Source organism: Tursiops truncatus, chromosome 16 (assembly GCF_011762595.2).
Source record: "Tursiops truncatus isolate mTurTru1 chromosome 16, mTurTru1.mat.Y, whole genome shotgun sequence".
NCBI classification, from domain to species: domain Eukaryota; kingdom Metazoa; phylum Chordata; class Mammalia; order Artiodactyla; family Delphinidae; genus Tursiops; species Tursiops truncatus.
Window position 1 is genome coordinate 18,766,267 of NC_047049.1, and position 19,334 is coordinate 18,785,600.

Below are 19,334 nucleotides of genomic sequence, written 5' to 3' on the forward strand. Positions count from 1 at the left end.
CTCGCTCCTACCGCCCCGCCCCACCCCTCCGGTGCAGGCCTGTCAATCGCTGGGGAAGAAAAACAGGCGGAGCCAGGGCAACAGACGCTGCCCAATCAGAGTGAGGCACTGTCGCCAGCGACGCTACCCAATCAGAGTAAGGTATGGGCGCCTGCTTCTCTCTCTCCGCCCTTTTCCTTTCCTCCGCTCCTCAACGCGCTCTCTCCCGCCCACAGGGCGCCGCTGGCTAGCTGGGCCACAGAGAGAGCCTCCAGCTGGGTAGAGAGACAACTCTCAATCCGAAGTTACTGTTGACGCTAAGGCAGCCATAACTGATAATGGCATCGGGAGTTTCCGGGCCTGCCGTCTCCTGTGTGACGTAGTTTTCCCTTCGCCCAATCTCACAGTTGCCCTGGGCAACAGTTGAGCCGTCTGGGAAGAGAGGCATCTGTAAGTAGGCCCGAAACAGAACCAAACGTGACCAGACATCCCATGTTAAACAAGTTAATTCCTATTCCGGACTACCTGCCCGGGTTCGGGGATAGAGGGAGCAGGTTTCCTGGCCCTTATTCTGCTGGGACGTCTGGTCACTTACTTAGGTGGACAGGAGTTTAGGGCTCCGGAATCCCCTGTCTTGCCCGGAAGTTGCCTTTGACACTTCTGAATGGGGTTATGGCAGAAGGATGGGAATAGCTTGCGCCCCCCATTGCCCCAGGGAGTACCCATTCTGACAGGAGTGGCGAAGTAAGGTAAGTGTCCCTTGGTCCCGAACCGTGGGTCAGGCCCGAGCAGGCCGAACGGCCCCTGGGAGACAAAGCGCAGATGGGGCTAGCCGAACTCAGAGCCGCTTCCGCTGGAAGAAGGTTTTCTTTCCGGGCTGGCCAGGCGGCGGCCCGCCCCCCACCCCCCTCCGCCCCTTTGAGGTTCCCTGTGGGGTGAGGCGGCTCAACCGGCTCCCGTCGCCGCGCTGCTGCAAGCTGGGACGGGAGGGGCCTGGGTGTGGCCCTTAACTCCCGCGAAGTGGAGCTCCTGACCACGCCCCCGCAAAGTCTGTTACGTACTTTCACCCCCTGACCTTTGAGGAGGGAGAATTCTGGAGCTTGAGGAAATCATTTTCCATTCCCAGCTATAAAGGAAAAAGATGGTTACCCACCACCGCGGCAACACCTCTAAGTCTTATTTTCGCACTTCCTGTCTTCAGATTCTGAATTTTCTCCCTTTTCTTTGTTTCTCCTCCGGTGGGGGTTTGTAAGCATTGACTGCAGCTCTGGATGAAGGTATACTGCCCTAATCCTGCGTGTCTACGGTTTATTAAACAATGTTTGTGAATATTCGTAAAACTATCGTATTAGTTTTATATGGCTCTTTACCAGAATTGTCACATATTATCTCATGTAGTTCCTTCTGTAGGTTTTGAGTCAACAGCTGTGAGTCATCTCGGTAATATCGGGTTGGGTGCCTAAAGCTGCGGGAAAAAGGATCAGGAGAACTTTCAGGTAAACTGAAAATTGTTTATATCCAGGTCAGTCAACAACAAGGGTGCACACCTACCTTCTTTGCTTAGTTTCTTTTTGTATCCTTAGTACTCATGCTCCAGCCAAAATGAACTATGTATTCTTTTCTCTAACAAGGTTTATCACTGAAGCACCAACCTTTTGTGATTCTGTATCCATGTCCTAGTTATAATTGGAGGTGTGTTTCCAGATTCTCCCCAGCAGGAAGTAATTTTCTCTGAGCTTACCTAGCACTTTCTGTACCTCTTTTATGACAACCACTATTTTGTATAACAGCTGCTTGTGTTCTTAGCTTCACTACCATATTTACTCCTAAATAGAATGGTTTGTATCAGATTTATCTGCCTGTTACTTTACCCTGCACATGATATTATTTTGATAAATACTGAAAAATGGAATATATTGGGTGTCTCCTGGATGCCCAAGATGTTGCCAGCAAAGTTGAAGGGAACTTCAGTTTATCAGAAATTCAGCATTAGTCCCTGTTACTCAACCTTTTCTTAGGCTTCCACTCTGAAGTCTCTTCAAAATTATTTCTTCCCCCCATATTTTATTAAAGAAATATTCATACATTAAAAAGTTTAAAGAATACAATAAACATTCATGTAGGTTTCACCTAGATCCAACAGTTGTTAACGTCGTGCCATATTTATTTCACTCCTTCTCATACACTGTTTGTCACTGAGACATTTGGAAATAGGTTGCAGACACCTATTGTTAGGCAGACATCTCTAAAATTCCCAACATGTATTTCCTAAGAATTATAAAGTTCTCCTGCAAAACATCATTATCACAACTAAGGAAGTTAATAATTCTGTAGTCTTTGAAATTCAATCCGAATGTATGTACATTTTCCCATTTGAACCAAGAATGTCTTTTATACCTTCTCCTCCTTGCAAAAAAGAAACAAAACCAGGATCCAGTCATGGTTTATGTATTGTATTTGGGTATTATAACTCTTTGGCCTTAATCTAGAACAGTTCCCCCATCTCTCTTTCCCTTGTGACATTGTCATTTTGAAGTGTTCAGGCCAGGGGTCTTTTTGAATATCTCCTTTTTTCTTATTTCTTGTAAATCAGAAGTTGGTCTGGAGGTGTGATTAGACTCAATTTAACATTTTTTGCAAGAATACTTCACAGTATTCATACTTTTCCAATCATGATTAAGTCTTCTCAAATGAAGCTACTTTTACCATACCATGAGCTGCTTGTTAAATCCATCCCACTTCTCAACATACCACCCTTCTATGATATCCTACAAAGAAGAGTTTGGTATTTAATCCTCTTGTCTACGTAGAGTATGAGAGTGCCCTGCAATGGCAACATAGACTGTCTACCTTTTAATAAAGTGTTGCTGCTACTTTGCCTACACTTGGAGCTGATGCAATGTAATCTTCAGCAAAGTGTACTGATGTCAGCATAGTTTCATGAGTTTTCAACTCCTGGCACCCCAGGGACAGTTGATGAAAGATGTGTGGGCCCTGCAATTCAAATACAGATGAATCTTGATGTTATCAAAGCAGAGACTGGGGCAACTGCTGGCCATCTGGCCACATCCAATTTCGGCAATGTTATTTTTCTCCCTGAAACTCTTGCAAGTCCTAATTAGTCCTGGTATTTCTGTGATAGGCTTTTGGTAGCATTCATCAGAGCTTATTAAAAATTGCAAAATCAAGATTATACTTAGCACTTAGTACATTAGGTACAGTCTGTGTCCAATGGATAGAGAAGTGTTTGCAGAATTTACTTCATAATCACAAGAGGAAAACTCCCCAGATTGCCAAGCTTATGTATTCCTTCTATCCTAGACTTATATTTGATCATGAAAGATAAGCAGAAGGAAGAAAATGCACTTAAGGGGACAGAAGAAAATGCTCTGGTAGGGCAAAAATTCTTAGATTGATATAGAATGTTTTTAGCCTTCATATTGAAAGTTAAGTAATGCACTCCTTCAGTCACTTCTTTTGTGTAGAAGAAAATTTGCTCATGGTGGGACTATGAAACAGTTTTAAGTTTACTCCAGATTCAAATAAGGCAAAATAATATACCAATTAAGACCACAGATTTTAGAATCAGACCTGGGTTTCAGGAACAGGCACATTCATTAGCTGGTGACTTTGGACAGTTTACTCATTCTGTTTACCATCTATTAAATGGAGCTGTAAAACCTCTTAGAATTGTTGAACAGAATGAGTCAAACACATAAAATGCTTTATTGTAGCATAGTATATAGTACATGGTATATGGTCAGTGTATGGTAGTTATTAGTAGCTTCTAAAGCAGTCCAATCTGAGTACATTGTAGGCATTAAATATTTATTTATTGAATGAGTGAATGACTTTAAGTTGGTTCTCCAACTTTAATGTGGGGAACTTAATTAAAAATTAGAGATTCTGATTCATGAGTCTGGGGAAGACTCCTGAAGAATCTGTATTTTTAATAATTGTCCAGGGGATTTTGATATAGGTGATCTGAGGTTCAGGCTTTCAGAAATAGTAAAGTATCAAACAATTCTTTATTTCCCCTTCCTTGCATACTGTTGAAGTAGGTTTATATCTCTGATGCTGAGAATATAAAAAGTTCTTCAGATACGTTTTTTAAAAAAGGTTTAACCCTTTTTTAAGGGTTAGTAGCTAACAGTTTTAGAACCACTTTCTAGTACTGAATTTTGAAAAAACAAATTATTAGAAAAAGGTATTCTGCATGAGTAGGATATGTCATTTTCTACTAACTTAACAGTAGTGTCTGCTACTGGAATGTAACAGAACCAATGGCATCATCCAGGTTCACCCAAGAAGAGCAGTTCCTGTTCTTAGGCCTAGGCATGTTTCAGAAACTAGACACTGCACATATTATTCACATGAGTCTGGATTAATTAGCCAAATTGAACATGTTGCAACATTTTTCTACCAGCAGATGCCAGATAGCAAAACAAAACAGAATCTACTCTAGTTTCCAACTACATGACATATGATGTTATTTGGCATCTCTGGTTGAACATTATCAATCCAAATTAAGCAGTCTGCTAGCATGTGGTCAACCACTTGAGTGAGAGTGAGCATTACTAATTTGTATCTGCTGAAAACCACGTTTTTTGGGACTCCCTCTTTCACCTTTTTTCATGTTAGTTTACATTCAGAAATCTAATATGCGTTTGAAAATTCATCTGTCAGTCAACCACACAAGTCTTGCATAAGACAAAAGATAAATTTTTTCATTTTTGTTCCTGCCATTCCTGCCACCCCCATCGACAACCTGCAGCAGGGAGATTGAACTTACTTAAAAGGAATTAATAAATAGTCACAAAAGAAAAATACCCCTTACTGTATTCTACATAAACAAGGTTGCTTCCAGTGCCTCCCTCGGTTCCCAGAGATTGTATTTTTGCTTCTTAATGCCTATTAATGATAAAAGAGGATCGTTTGGCATGTAATATATTGGCGTGGCTCTGTTTTACTGAAGTTGTGAAGTCAGGTGCCTATAGTTGCCGGGCAGGTAATGTTAAGGGAAACAATAGGCAGTGGTGGGGATTGGAGAACTCCCCATGCTCACCTAAATGGGGCATCACTTCCCAGCCCCAGCCAAATTTTGCCATCTGGGGATATGGACCTGGTGTTACCAGATTTGTCAAGAGGAACTAAAATGTGGACTTAATGTGAAATATCCTGATTTTTTTTAAATTTTTTTTTTGTTTTGAAATCTCCTGACTTTTAAACATTGGTTCGAATACTTTTTAAACATTAATCAAGCCAGCAAAACATTTAACTGGGTAACACCAAGGGCTACGAGTTTATGACCTCTGTGTTTCTTGCATAAAAACGCAATTGGTACTTTGGTTGAAAATCTCAGAATGCTTTAGAAATGTTTCCTTTTTTGCCGTATTTCAGGTGCATTTACTTCTCTAAGTAAGGTAACAAGTCACTTATCGCCTCCATCAAAAGTTAAAGATAGAGGGGCTTCCCTGGTGGCACAGTGGTTGAGAGTCTGCCTGCCGATGCAGGGGACACGGGTTCGTGCCCTGGTCCGGGAAGATCCCACATGCCACGGAGTGGCTGGGCCCGTGAGCCATGGCCGCTGAGCCTGCGCGTCCGGAGCCTGTGCTCTGCAACGGGAGAGGCCACAACAGTGAGAGGCCCATGTACCGCAAAAAAAAAAAAAAAAAAAAAAAATTAAAGATAAACTCTTATGTACACTAAGTGTCTATTTCCTTGATTGCAATTTAAAAGGTTTTTACTGTTTTCCACCAAATTAAAAACTTGTTCACATTTTCTCAACCTTGAATTATATTAGGAAATAAGTTTTCTTTATTATCATATCTTTAATATATTTAAGAAAAATGGGATTTCCCTGGTGGTGCAGTGCTTAAGAATCTGCCTGCCAATGCAGGGGACACGGATTCGAGCCCTGGTCCAGGAAGATCCCACATGCCGTGGAGCAGCTAAGCCCATGCGCCACAACTACTGAGCCCACGTGCCATAGCTACTGAAGTCTGCGCACATCTAGAGCCCATGCTCCACAACAAGAGAAGCCACTGCAGTGAGAAGCCTGCGCACCGCAACGAAGAGTAGCCTCCACTGGTTGCAACTAAAGAAAAGCCGGCGTACAGCAACGAAGACCCAACGCAGCCCAAAATTAATTAATTAAATTTAAAGAAAAGAAAGAACAATCCGGTAGCCCATGCTCTTTAAAAGTAAATAATTAAGACAGATTTTTAAAGGAAAACATCTTTAAATAGATCATGCTCTTTTGTAGGTACTGTGGTGGTGATGAGGATTCAGAGGGTTTTTAAGTGTGGGAAGGCACTTAACAGGAAATGTACAACAAGTTTTTTATTATAGAGATACGAAAATTAGACATGGAATAATAAATGTCACACTGTATTTCTAAGCACTTTTACATTCACTTTTCATTTGAACCTTGCAACTCAAGACTGGTACTAAACATGTTTTTTATGAGAAAATCAAACCTCCAATTGGTTAGGAAATGTTTTCAATGTCACAAAGCTAATTAGCCAGAGTACAACCCATTTAAAGTATAAACATGGAATATACTGACCCGAAAAAAATGAAAACAAACAAAAATGCCAGTACAAGCTTTTGTTTTAAATCATACATTGGATTATACTGTTGCAGCTTGTTTAAAATACTTGGGATCCTAGAATACTCTGAAGCATTCAATTTCAGAATTTAAAAATGGGGTTTTGTACCATTAGGATAAGCTGGTAAGTTTAGATAAATTAATGGAGGGAAAGAAATGATGAAAAGCTAATGGTGGACTAGAAGTGGTAGGCACACCACTTGACCCACAGAATGGCTCTTTTGGGGCTCCTATCAAAGATCAAATATTAGACTAAGGAGACTTTAGTATGACCTAGGAGGAGAGTTTTTAAAATATCCAAATCCTGGCCTGAGCATTTTTAGAAGCTAAGACTTGGCTTTGGCATCCACAGTATGTTTCCATTTTGATATTTCTGATCCATATGTATATGTTTTGAGTTACCAGGAATGGAATTTGGATTTGAGTAATCTATTCCTCTTCTCTGTCTGCCCCCATCTGACTGTAGTCTACATTTTCCAGCTGGCTAGATGAAAATAGAGTACAATTTAAAGCTAACAGTCCTGTTTAGCTATTTAACCCATGATCTTGGTCTCAACAGTATGTTTTCATATAAGCTAATCTATGAAAAATATGCAAAACTTGTAAGCTTTTCAAGTGTTGCTTATTGCTGATTAAGCTTGAGATCTGACAGTTCCAGTGGCAGCATCTTTTAAAAATAAGACTAATGCTATAAAACAAAACCCACAGACAAAAAGTATTTTTTCCTACTAAGAGATTTTTTTTAGCCATTAACTTTATTCTTTATGCTCAGTAATTATATTATTGATGTGTAATTTATTTTTATTGATTTTCACTAATAATTGGAATAACTCAATCCAAAATATTTTAAGTTTTCATTTAAATTTATAAACATTTTTGTGGCAGAGAAGTATGGTAGGATAATTACTAAAATATGTTCAAGCATGAAAACATACATTAAAATAAAATTAAGTGGAGTGGAAATAGAGATGTAGGGAGAAAAAAAGATACAAAATTTCTGACTTAAAAAAGAGTTCTTCGGACTTCCCTGGTGGCGCAGTGGATAAGAATCCGCCTGCCAGTGCAGGGGACACAGGTTCGAGCCGTGGTCTGGGAAGATCCCACGTGCCGCAAAGCAGCTAAACCCGTGCGCCACAACTACTGAGCCTGCGCTCTAGAGCCCGCAAGCCACAACTACTGAAGCCTGCACGCCAAGAGCCCGTGGTCCGCAACAAGAGAAGCCACCGCAACTAGAGAAAGCCCGCGCACCACAATAAAGAGTAGCCCCCGCTCGCCGCAACTAGAGAAAGCTCGCGCACAGCAACGAAGACCCAACACAGCCAAAAAAATAAAATTAAATCTTAAAAAAAAAATTTTTTTAAGTTCTTCATTTTTTATTAATGGATGATGGTAGCTATCAGATTGCTATGATATTTTGATTATATTATATATATTTTTAAGGATTAATATGTTATTTTTAAATATGCTGGAAATTTTATCCTTTGTAACTAAACTTATAACAAATTTATATGTCTATCTAGAAACGTGTAAAAGGTGACCTAATTTCTCTGCCTAGTTTTTTCAAAAGGGTTATACAAGGATAAAATTTGAGGACTACTGAACACATTCTTAAGGTTCAGAAGGACACACTAGTGCTCTTGTCCAGTCCCACACCCATAATTTAGTTTGGTTGTCAAAGTGAATCTAGTTTGGTTATCAAACTAAATCTCCCCAGAGATTTCTAACTTGTCCAAGTTGTATGACTAATTTATGTTATCAACATGTGTATGATTGACTTAAAGTACTAATCCTGCCTAGACATAAATGCTTTTCAACTCTCACACCAACAACTTAGTAAAATTTTTCATGACAAAGATTTGGTTTCCCTCTGGGTTCTTTTGTGTTAATTTTAGACATCTAGCTCAAATGCTACAACAGGTTTGGTTCCTTTATCATGATTTTGAAACACATTATCCGTCAAAACCATTATCTCTGGGAGAAATTACAAACTAAAGAAACTGGGGGGAAAGGAAACAGCAGATTATTTTCTAATTACCCAGACTAAAAGCTTCAAAAAGTGACTAATTGACACTGCATTCTCTAAGCATTAAAAGTTTGGGTTCTATTACTGTAGGAATTTTCTTTTACTTTTTTTTTTTGCGGTACGCGGGACTCACTGTTGTGGCCTCTCCTGTTGCGGAGCGCAGGCTCCGGACGCGCAGGCTCAGCGGCCATGGCTCACGGGCCCAGCCGCTTCGCGGCACGTGGGATCCTCTCGGACCGGGGCACGAACCCGTGTTCCCTGCATTGGCAGGCGGACCCTCAACCACTGCGCCACCAGGAAAGCCCCATTTTACTTTTGCAATTTGATGTTTTCTCTTAAAATATGGCTTGCCCATCTGTATCGTTTTAAAATCTGGCATAGTACTCCATGGTATGGTGGTTCCGTGATTTATTTGACCTGTGATATGTGCCTGAATGCAGTGCCCTAATGAACATTCTTATTCTTATATCTTTACACACTCATGCTTTGTTTCTTTAGTGAGCATTACTAGTAGAAGGTTTGGGTCAAAGAAAATGTGCATATTTAGTTTTAGTAGATACTACAAAATATTAAAAGATACTATAAATTATCCCTCTAAAAAAGCTGTACCAACAAACCCGCCCACCAATAGAGTGTCCATTACCCTATACATTCCCTAACTGAATACTAGGCTTCTGATTTTCTTGCAATCTCAAAAGATACAACACACACACCAAAATGAGACCACAATGATTTTCACTTTCTTAATGAGGCTATAATGATTTTCCTGTTCAAATTGTAATCACAACACCCAGCCCTCCTAAATCCCCTTAAACTATTTTATTTTCTATAACACTTACTACCATTATATTATTTCTCTCCCCATACTCTAGACTGTAAGCTCTGAAAGAGCAAACATTTTTTTCTCTTTTGTTCACTAATGAATGGTGCCTGGCACATGGTAGACACTCACATATTTATTGAATTGAATGATGTGGCACTTGAATAATACACATGAATTTCATCCCCAGCTGATATATTTCTTCTTTGGCCCATCTATCCCTGGTGGTACACACATATTACCTTACCAATTAGAAAGTACCCTTAGGGGTAGCCACAACTCCTTAGGGTGCATCACACCAGGCAAAACACCCATGCTTGGCTATTAGCAGTTACCCTGGAGAAGGATATAAATGCTCCTTCCTACGCTGGGCTCCCTGGGCAGTTGATTATCAAGACAGTGTAGCCTTGGCAGTGCTGGGCATCCAACCACCACCTTGCTTATTTTAGCCCTCCCTTCCTGTTCCTCTCCTGCCAATGCCTAGGGGGGCCTAGGAACAAGAATCAACCCTAGCAAAGTAGACACTCCACCCAGGCAAGTGACAGCACTGATCTTCCCCACACCAGGCCCAACCCACTCCCTACAAGGCCTTTGGCTCCACACCCTTTCCAGTAACAATGGAAGCTTACTCAGAGAACTAAGGTTTGGTAGAGCACCAAGCTTCATTGTTTTCCGCAAGCCAGATTTTGGATGTGAAAGAGGTATAAAGAAGAGATAGCAGGGCTTCCCTGGTGGCGCAGTGGTTGAGAGTCCACCTGCCGATGCAGGGGACATGGGTTCGTGCCCTGGTCCAGGAAGATCCCACATGCCGCAGAGCGGCTAGGCCCATAAGCCATGGCCGCTGAGCCAGCATGTCCGGAGCCTGTGCTCCGCAATGAGAGAGGCCACGACAGTGAGAGGCCCACATAACGCAAAAAAAAAAAAAAAAAAAAAAAAAAAAAAGAAGAGATAGCAAAAGATAGTGATTAAATTCTGAGTAACTAGAGTTGCTACTCTAAAACAGCTAAGAGTTAAGTATTTGTTCATCCATTTTATCATTTTGGTGATTAAAAATTTGGTGATATAAAAACCCTTAGGGCTTCCCTGGTGGCGCAGTGGTTGAAAGTCCACCTGCCGATGCAGGGGACACGGGTTCGTGCCCCGGTCCGGGAAGATCCCACATGCCGCAGAGCGGCTGGGCCCATGAGCCATGGCCGCTGAGCCTGCGCGTCCGGAGCCTGTGCTCCGCAACGGGAGAGGCCACAACAGTGAGAGGCCTGCGTACCTCAAAAAAAAAAACCCTTAGATGCTATGCATTTCTCTCACATTCATCAACATTTATAATGTCTATCCTCCCTTTCAGTAGCATATCATGTCAGATTTGTACCAAATAAGGGCCTAATGAATATTTTCATTGTGTTATCCTGAATGGAGAGGCTAAGTATTGTTTGTTATAGTTGTATTCAGGCTACTCAGAGATCTGCAATATTACTAACCTTCAACAACAACAACAAAAAGGAATGAACACTAGTTACCACTGGCAGGCCTAAGTAACAAGAAGGAAAGAATGTGTCAGAAGGAGAAGCTGTGCATTCTGAGTAAATTGTATATTGCATTTATCTCAGATTCTAGGTAGTGATGAGTTGCTTTATTCCTGGTCCATTCCCTACTTCATCTTCATTCCCAGAGAGAGCAGTATAGGGGTAAGTTTCAGTGACAGTTGTGGAAAGCAGATAGAGCTTCCTCAGGAACTTTAGATCTTCCAGAATAGGAATTTGAAGAAGAAGGGGAAGAGGCTTGGTGGATGGGGAGTATGAAGCTTTTTTTAGGAATGTCAAAGTAGAGGTAATGGGAATAACTAAGACCAGAAGCAGCTTCACTTGATTATAACTAATTTGCAGTGGGTGGTAAAGGCAGGCACCAAGCCAGCATCACCACATTATAAATAATCTTTCTTCTGTGGTGGTGATGTTGTGAAAGATATACAGTGAGTTGCATCAGTATGGCGAAATATCACAAAATGGGTGGGACTGTCTAGAGTAGCATCTGTGTTTGGAAAGGGGTCATGCTACAAGTTACAGTCCAGAACACCTTGAATATATATAACATGGCATAAACTGGGATGTAACACTGGGAACAGTTGTAATCAGCCAGAGATGACATATATGCTGGGATATTCATAACAAAATACTCACGTGAGGGTATTCACTGATGCTTCAGCATAGAGTATCTCTGTATTAGAGGAAAATAAACTGAGAGCACACCTCGCTTCTGGTATCCAAGAGCCAATTTCACCTGTTTGTGTTGCTTCCTTACAAATTGCAGCTATGTAGCCAGTAACTGATCCTTAAGATGCTTTTTGTCATTATAGCAAAGGAATTAAAGTAGAAACTGGCTGTTAGTTACTGAAGGAAGTGGGGATGTTAGGCAGTATTTACATACTACCTCCTCCTTTCCCTAACACTCTGCCTTACCCCACCTCCCAAATGGTCATGTCTTTTACATCACCCACCATTCAGGGGAGATGCTATCAGCTGCACATAAATCCCTTTGGTTTTCCTCAGCTGGATAGATAACTATTGGATAATTTACCTTTGCCTGAAAAACTTAAGCCCAATTTTCACTAGGAGGGGAAAAATTTAGAACATGCAGCCTTCCAATTACCACCACCACTTATGAATGAAAGTTGACAAGATCTGCATGCTTATATGAACTATCTCAACCTTGTTTCAATGAAAAGACTCACAGGTAATTAATGGGAAAATTATGCAAGGATAGGATAGTTCATTTTCTATAGGAATTGTGATTTTCTTAAACTGCAATTGAAATATCTATCTCAAGCAATATGCTTTGGTAATTCATTCTTGAATAGTACTAATAATTGTTTTCTCATTGAAGGAAGAAACTATCCAACAATTCAGATATGGCAGAAATGAAGTCAATGTTCCGGGAAGTTCTTCCAAAACAAGGTATCTAAGTTACAAATACTTAGGTCATAGAATATTGTAGGAACCTAAAAACTAATAGGCAGTGTCATGTAGCAGGCTCAATAGCTAAATATCTGAAACTATTTTGTGTTCTATACACCACACATACTCTCCACCTTTACTATGCTTTTGTCATGAGTAGGTTGTAAAGGAGTAATCCATTGCCTCCCCGCCCCCACTAGTAAAAGGATGTAAAATGACAGTTGGATTGTTTCTTAAATGTAGAAATTCTGTTACACTCAAGATTGCAGATTACAATAAGGAATTTCCAGTGGAAAAAAATAGCACCATAATTTACCATAATACTAAATAAGGTGTGAAAATGGGGGAAAAGAAACCTAAATCAAACAATGTAGCAAAAGCCGAATTACAATTACATTCAGTAATTTGAGTATTCATGTTAATACCATACTTTACTACATATTTGTTGTTGTTGTATTTCCATTTCTTTTTTTTATTGAAGTATAGTTGATTTACAGTGTTGTGTTACAGGTGTATCGCAAAGTGATTCACTTATACATACATATATATCTACTTTTTTTCAGATTCTTTTCCCTTATAGGTTATTACAAAATATTTAGTATAGTTCCCTGTGTTATACAGTAGGTCCTTGGTGTTTATTTTATATAAAGTAGTGTGTATATGTTTATTCCAAACTTCTAAGTTATCCCTCCCACACCTTTCCCCTTTGGTAACCATAAGTTTGTTTTCTGTGTCTGTGGGTCTATTTCCGTTTTGTATGTAAGTTTATTTGTATCATGTTTTTTAGATTCCACATATAAGCAATATCATATGATATTTGTCTTTCTCTGTCTGACTTCACTTACTATGAAAGTATCTAGGTCCATCCATATTGCTGCAAATGGCATTATTTCATTCGTTTTTATGGTTGACTAATATTCCATTGTGTGTGTGTGTGTGTGTGCATGTATGTGTGTGTATATATATACACACATATATATATACACACACACACATATATATACCACATCTTTATCCATTCATCTGTCAGCGTACACTTAGTTTGCTTCCATGTTCTTGGCTATTGTAAATAGTGCTGCAGTGAACATTGGGGTGCATGTATCTTTTCAAATTATGGTTTTCTTCAGATATATGTCCAGGAGTGGGATTGCAGGATCATATGGTAGCTCTATTTTTAGTTTTTTAAGGAAACTCCATGCTGCTCTCCATAGTGGCTGTACCAATTTACATTCCCACCAACAGTGTAGGAGGGTTCCTTTTTTTTGACACCCTCTCCAGCATTTATTATTTGTAGACTTTTTGATGATGGCCATTCTGAACAGTGTGAGGTGATACCTCAGTATAGTTTTGATTTGCATTTCTCCAATAATTAGTGAAGTTGATCATTTTTTCATGTGTCTATTGGCCATCCGTATGTCTTTGGAGAAATGTCTATTCAGATCTTTTGCCCATTTTTTGATTGGGTTGTTTGTTTTTTTGATATTGAGTTGTATTAGGTATTTGTATATTTTGATGATTAATCCCTTGTCAGTCTCATCATTTGCAAACATTTTCTCCCATTCTGTAGGTTGTCTTTTTGTTTAGTTTATGGTTCCCTTTGCTGTGCAAAAGCATTTAATTAGGTCCCATTTGTTTCTTTTTGTTTTTATTTACATTACTCTAGGAGACAGGTCCAAAAAGATATTGCTGCAATTTATGTCAAAGACTGTTCTGCCTATGTTTTCCTCTAGGAGTTTTATAGAATCAGGTCTTACATTTAGGTCTTTAATCCATTTTATTTTTCTGTGTGGTGTTAGAGAATGTTCTAATTTCATTCTTTTACATGTAGCTGTCTAGTTTTCCCAGCACCACTTACTGAAGAGAGTGTCTTTTCTCCGTTGTATATTCTTGACTCCTTTGTCATAGATTAATTGACCATAGGTGAGTGGGTTTATTTCTGGGCTTTCTATCCTGTTCCATTGATCTGTATGTCTGGTTTTGTGCCATACCATTACTGTTTTGATTACTGTAGCTTTGTCATATAGTCTGATGTCAGGGAACCTGATTCCTCCAGCTCCGTTTTTCTTTCTCAAGATTGCTTTGGCTATTCAGGGTCTTTTGTGTTTACATACAAATTTTAAATTTTTTTGTTCTAGTTCTGTGAAAAATGCCATTGCTAATTTGATAGGGATTGCATTGACTCTGTAGATTGGCTTGCATAGTATAGTGATTTTGACAATAATGACTCTCCTAATCCAAGAACATGGTATATCTTTCCATCTGTTTGTGTCATCTTTGATTTCTTTCATCCCTGTATTATAGTTTTCAGAGTTAGGTCTTTTGCCTCCCTAGATGGGTTTATTTTCCTAGGTATTTTATTCTTTTTGATGTGATGGTAAATTGGATTATTTCCTTATTTCCTCTTTCTGATCTTTCATTGTTAGTGTATAAAAATGCAACAAATTTCTGTGTATTAATTTTGTATCCTGTGACTTTACTGAATTCATTGATGAGCTCTAGTATTTTTCTGGTAGTGTCTTTAGGATTTCCTATGTATAGTATCATGTCATCTGCAAACTGTGACAGCTTTGCTTCTGCCTTTCCAATTTGGATTCCTTTTATTTCTTTTTCTTCCCTGATGGCTGTGACTAGGACTTCCAAAACTATGTTGAATAAAAGTGGCAAGATTGGGCATCCTTGTCTTGTACCTGACCTTAGAGGAATGCTTTCAGCTTTTCACCGTTGAGTATGTTAGCTGTGGGCTTGTCATATATGGCCTTTATTATGTTGAGGTATGTTCCCTCTATGCCCAATTCCTGGAGAGTTTTTTTTTTATCATAAATGGATGTTGAATTTTATCAGAAGCTTTTTCTGCATCTATTGAGATGATCGTGTGGCTTTTATTCTTCAATTTGTTGATGTGGTATATGGCACTGATTTGCAGATATTGAAAACTCCTTGCTTCCCTAGGATAAATCCCACTTGATCATGGTGTATGATCCTTTTAATATATTGTTGGATTCAGTTTGTTAGTATTTTGCTGAGGATTTTTGCATCTATGCTCATCAGTGATACTGGCCTGTAATTGTCCTTCTTTGTGGTATCTTTGTGATACCTGTGGTTTTGGTATCAGGGTGATGGTGGCCTCATAGAAGGAGTTTGGAAGTGTTCCTTCCTCTGCAATTTTTTGGAATAGTTTCAGAAAGACAGGTGCTAACTCTTCTCTGAATGTTTGGTAGAATTCACCTGTGAAGTCATCTGGTCCTGGACTTTTTTCAGGGGTATTTTAATCACAGATTCAATTTCAGTGCTTATAATTGGTCTGTTCATATTTTCTATTGCTTCCTGGTTCAGTCTTGGGAGATTGTACTTTTCTAAAAATGTCCATTTCCTCTAGGTTGTCCATTTAATTGGCATATAGCTGCTTATAACTTCTGCTTTTTCTAGTTTTACTGATTTGGGCCCTCTTCCTTTTTCTTGATGAGTCTGGCTAAAGGTTTATCAATTTCATGTATCTTTTCAGAGAACCAGCTTTTAGTCTCATTAATCTTTTCTATTGTTTTTGTTAACGTCCCAAGCAAGATGTTAGCCTTCAGATGAGTACTCTTGTATGTTTGCCACCAGCCTTTATGTCCTGAGAACCACAGTCACCTCACATCTCCCCAGCAGACCCTCCAAGACCAGCAGGTCCATCTTGCCCAGGCTCCTATCAAGTCACTGCACTTTTGCCCTGGGTCCCAGGGCACACAATACCTGGTATGTGTGTTCCAAGAGTGGAGAGTCTGTTTCCCCCAGTCCTATGGAGCTCCTGCATTCAGGCGCTACTGACCTTCTAAGCCAAATGCCCTGAGGGCTCCCCTCCTGATGCCAGACCCCGGGGCTAGGGAGCCTGACGTGGGGCTCAGAACTCTCAATCCTGTGGGAGAACTTCTGCAATGTAACTGTTCTCTCGTTTGTGGGTTACCCACCCTGGGGGGTATGCGATATCATTCTATTGCGAGTGTGCCCCTCCTGCCATCTCACTGGGTTTCTGCCTTATGTGTTTGGATGTATCTTTTTTGATAGGTTTCAGTCTTTTTTATCGACGGTTGTTCAGCATTGTGATTTTGGTGTGCTCACGAGAGGGGGTGAGCTCAAGGTCCTTTTACTGTGCCATCTTGTTCCTCCTCTTATTTTTATGTACATTGTATTTCCCCCAAATTTTTTTTTGAGATTAAACGTTTGACACAAAAAGTTGTCTCATTGTAGCTTAGGATCTTAAAAAATTCAATACCTTATGAACTTCCTAGTATTAAATGTTGCTTTTATATTGAAGATATGCTGTAGGGTAAATGTTGCTTTTATATTTTTATACTGAAGATACACTGGGGGGGGAACTATGAGAACAAGAGATTTTTCAACGTCAATGGATTAAGTTTTTACACCTTAATTCTAGCTGCAAATCCAAACCACCAAACAGCTGTGTTATCTCACTCCAATTCTTCTTTCTTTTTAAACTTTAGGGCAGTTGTCTGTAGAAGATATAACCACAATGGTGCTGTGTAAACCCAAACTTTTACCCCTAAAATCTCTGACTCTGGAAAAACTGGAGAAAATGCAGCAAGCAGCACAGGATACAATTCGCCAACAGGAAATGGCAGAAAAGGAACAACCGCAAATAAGTCACTGAATGATAACTTAGCACTTCTGCAGAACACCCTACACCTTCCTTATTATTAACAATAGCTAGAAAATAACCTGCATCTGTATGCTGAAAGCAGTATGTATTAATAAAACAGATTTTATTCCCATAATATAAAAATAACCAAGATTAATAAAACTTGGATTGTGAATTTAAACACTCCGATTTGGGGCTTCCCTGGTGGCGCAGTGATTAGGAATCTGCCTGCCAGTGCAAGGGACACGGGTTCGTGTCCCGGTCTGAGAAGATCCCACAGGCCACAGAGCGGCTAGGCCCATAAGCCACAACTACTGAGCCTGCGCGTCTGGAGCTTGTGCTCCACAACGGGAGAGGCCGCGACAGTGAGAGGTCTGCGCACCACTATGAACAGTGGGCCCCGCTTGCCGCAACTGGAGAAAGCCCTCGCACAGAAACGAAGACCCAACACAGCCAAAAACAAATATAAAATAATTAAAACAAAAAACACTCCAGTTTGTACTAAACAGAAGCAATTTTAAAACTTTGAACCCAGATTTTGGTTTTTTTTAACCCAAGTTTTTAGAACTGCCAATTATTGTTCACCATTCCCATCAATTTTCTAGATAACATTCTTAGGCACAAGTGAGTAAATGCACCTTTTATAGTCAGAGAATCCTGTAAATGTTTATTAAAAACTGAATTTGAAGAATTTTGTGTCATGACACATTTAAGGCTATCTTGCCTGACCAACTGATACTACTAGTAATGACAAAACTGTATTTCTTAAACAAATTTAATTTTTAAGAAACCCTCACCTATCCAGTAGTTACCTAAGCTTTTAATTATACTGATTTTACGGACTTACCTGGCCACCTTTGTCTTCCAGGTATCAAACACAATTTTAAAACCCTAAAAATGGAAATTAATATGGACTTGAAAGAGCCCATGAAGTAAATATGAACATAAAATTGGAAGTTTTCGTTCTAAAAGACTGTAGCTAAACCTGTAATGGGTATGTTCTAAGAATACCTCTGTGAATTCTCAATATAATTCTTGGTTGGTTTGCTGCAGTCAGTATCAGACAATTTAAATTAGTATGGACCTTGAGGCCTTGCTGAGTATTTAGGCTTGGCAAAAGAGGTCAGAAATGTGATCATTCTTTAGATAACTTATTTATTGGTAACTATTTTCTCAGACACTGGGTAAATGTAAAACTATGAGTCTTTGAAGAATAATTTTTTGTAACACAAGCATTACTTGGTAATAGAACTTAAGAATTATGAAAGGTATATATGTTTTAGAAATTTCATTAAGCTCTAGATAAGATCAAAAACAGGTAAGTGTGCAAGTATTTCCCACCAAGTATAATATTAAAATAATTCATTTACTACTGTACTCTTGTTTTTAAAAGTTTTCTAGGAGCAAAGTTTAAAATCCACTAGGTTCAAACATGCTCTTTTATATGATTTAAAATTTGTTGTGTGAAATATGTTTTTTGAAAGCCCTAAAATAAAGGTACTCCCAATAAAGAATCAACACTGCTTCACATGTTTTATTTTGTCATACATTCTTCTAGAACTGGGTTCATTCGTCCAGTTTTGTAGAAAAATAGATGTTCCAGCCACCATTTACTTAACTGTCTAGTCTTTAAGACCGAGCAATGTTCCCTGGAAAGATGAATAAGTCTCATAACTAAGTCATTTTTTTAAAATTCTTTAAGACAAAGAAATAACTTTTTTTTTTTTTTTTTTTACTCCCAAAGCACAGTATTTCAACAGCAGCAGCCAACATGGGGTTTTAGCAGCTTAACTTTACCCCCTAAATAAAGCTTTGTATAAACCAGTGATTTTACTACAAAAACACTGTCCTTGAAAGAAAGGAGTGGCAGTCAGACATCAATGCAAAACTTGGAATGATTATGTCATAAACATGGCACTTAAAAAAGGTAGCTTATGAGAATATCCCACTTAAGAAGTGGTTACTTTTCTGTCCCTCCTTTACACGCTCAAAAAAGAAAAAGAAAAAACACTTACTTTAAAAATTTCCCTTAAATGTAAGTTTACAAAATTTCAAAAATGCCTTGTACCCAAAACAAGTGCTAAAAAAAAAAAAACCAAAAAACTGTGCTAACAACTCTTACAATTCAGATATATATATTTTTTATAACATCTAAGACTGCAAGAGTTCTTATATTCAGTAGCTCTCTGGTTTAAGACGACCTCCATCTCCTTCACTTACAAAACGTTTTCTGCCCCTGCAATGAAAAGAACACAAACATGAAAACAGATACAAATTCTGACTACAGTCAACTAAAAGAATTTAAAACTTCATCTTTT

General features: G+C 39.1%; 2 protein-coding genes across 8 annotated transcripts in view; one reads left to right on the top strand and one right to left on the bottom strand.

Annotated features, from left to right (window-relative positions):
* The first annotated feature begins 194 nt into the window (after positions 1-194).
* BBIP1 (BBSome interacting protein 1) lies at positions 195-18,759 on the top strand. 6 transcript variants are annotated; one of them, XM_033842588.2, is made up of 4 exons: positions 195-429; positions 1,378-1,501; positions 12,310-12,380; positions 16,862-18,759. In XM_033842588.2, exons 3-4 carry the CDS (start codon positions 12,335-12,337, stop codon positions 17,026-17,028), a joined length of 213 nt encoding a protein of 70 aa, XP_033698479.1. In that variant the 5' UTR covers positions 195-429; positions 1,378-1,501; positions 12,310-12,334; the 3' UTR covers positions 17,029-18,759. The 6 variants fall into 6 exon arrangements, with proteins under 6 accessions (XP_033698479.1, XP_019795549.1, XP_004330323.1 ...); XM_019939990.3 differs by having other exon boundaries at positions 199-429; positions 1,390-1,475; XM_004330275.4 differs by having other exon boundaries at positions 200-429; positions 1,378-1,475.
* Positions 18,524-19,334, bottom strand: part of PDCD4 (programmed cell death 4) — a 29,818-nt gene continuing 29,007 nt past the window's right edge. For both annotated transcript variants that reach the window (XM_019939977.3, XM_019939976.3), the window contains exon 12: positions 18,524-19,252. In XM_019939977.3, the coding sequence (XP_019795536.1) occupies positions 19,192-19,252 (61 nt within the window). In that variant the 3' untranslated portion in view covers positions 18,524-19,191. The remainder of the gene's footprint in view (positions 19,253-19,334) is intronic.

Bases quoted from the DNA above. Each gene is read 5' to 3' on its own strand.
- BBIP1 (XM_033842588.2), top strand. From the start codon at position 12,335: ATGGCAGAAATGAAGTCAATGTTCCGGGAAGTTCTTCCAAAACAAG. The intron at 12,381-16,861 runs GTATCTAAGTTA...TTTAAACTTTAG, and splicing joins GGAAGTTCTTCCAAAACAAG to GGCAGTTGTCTGTAGAAGAT.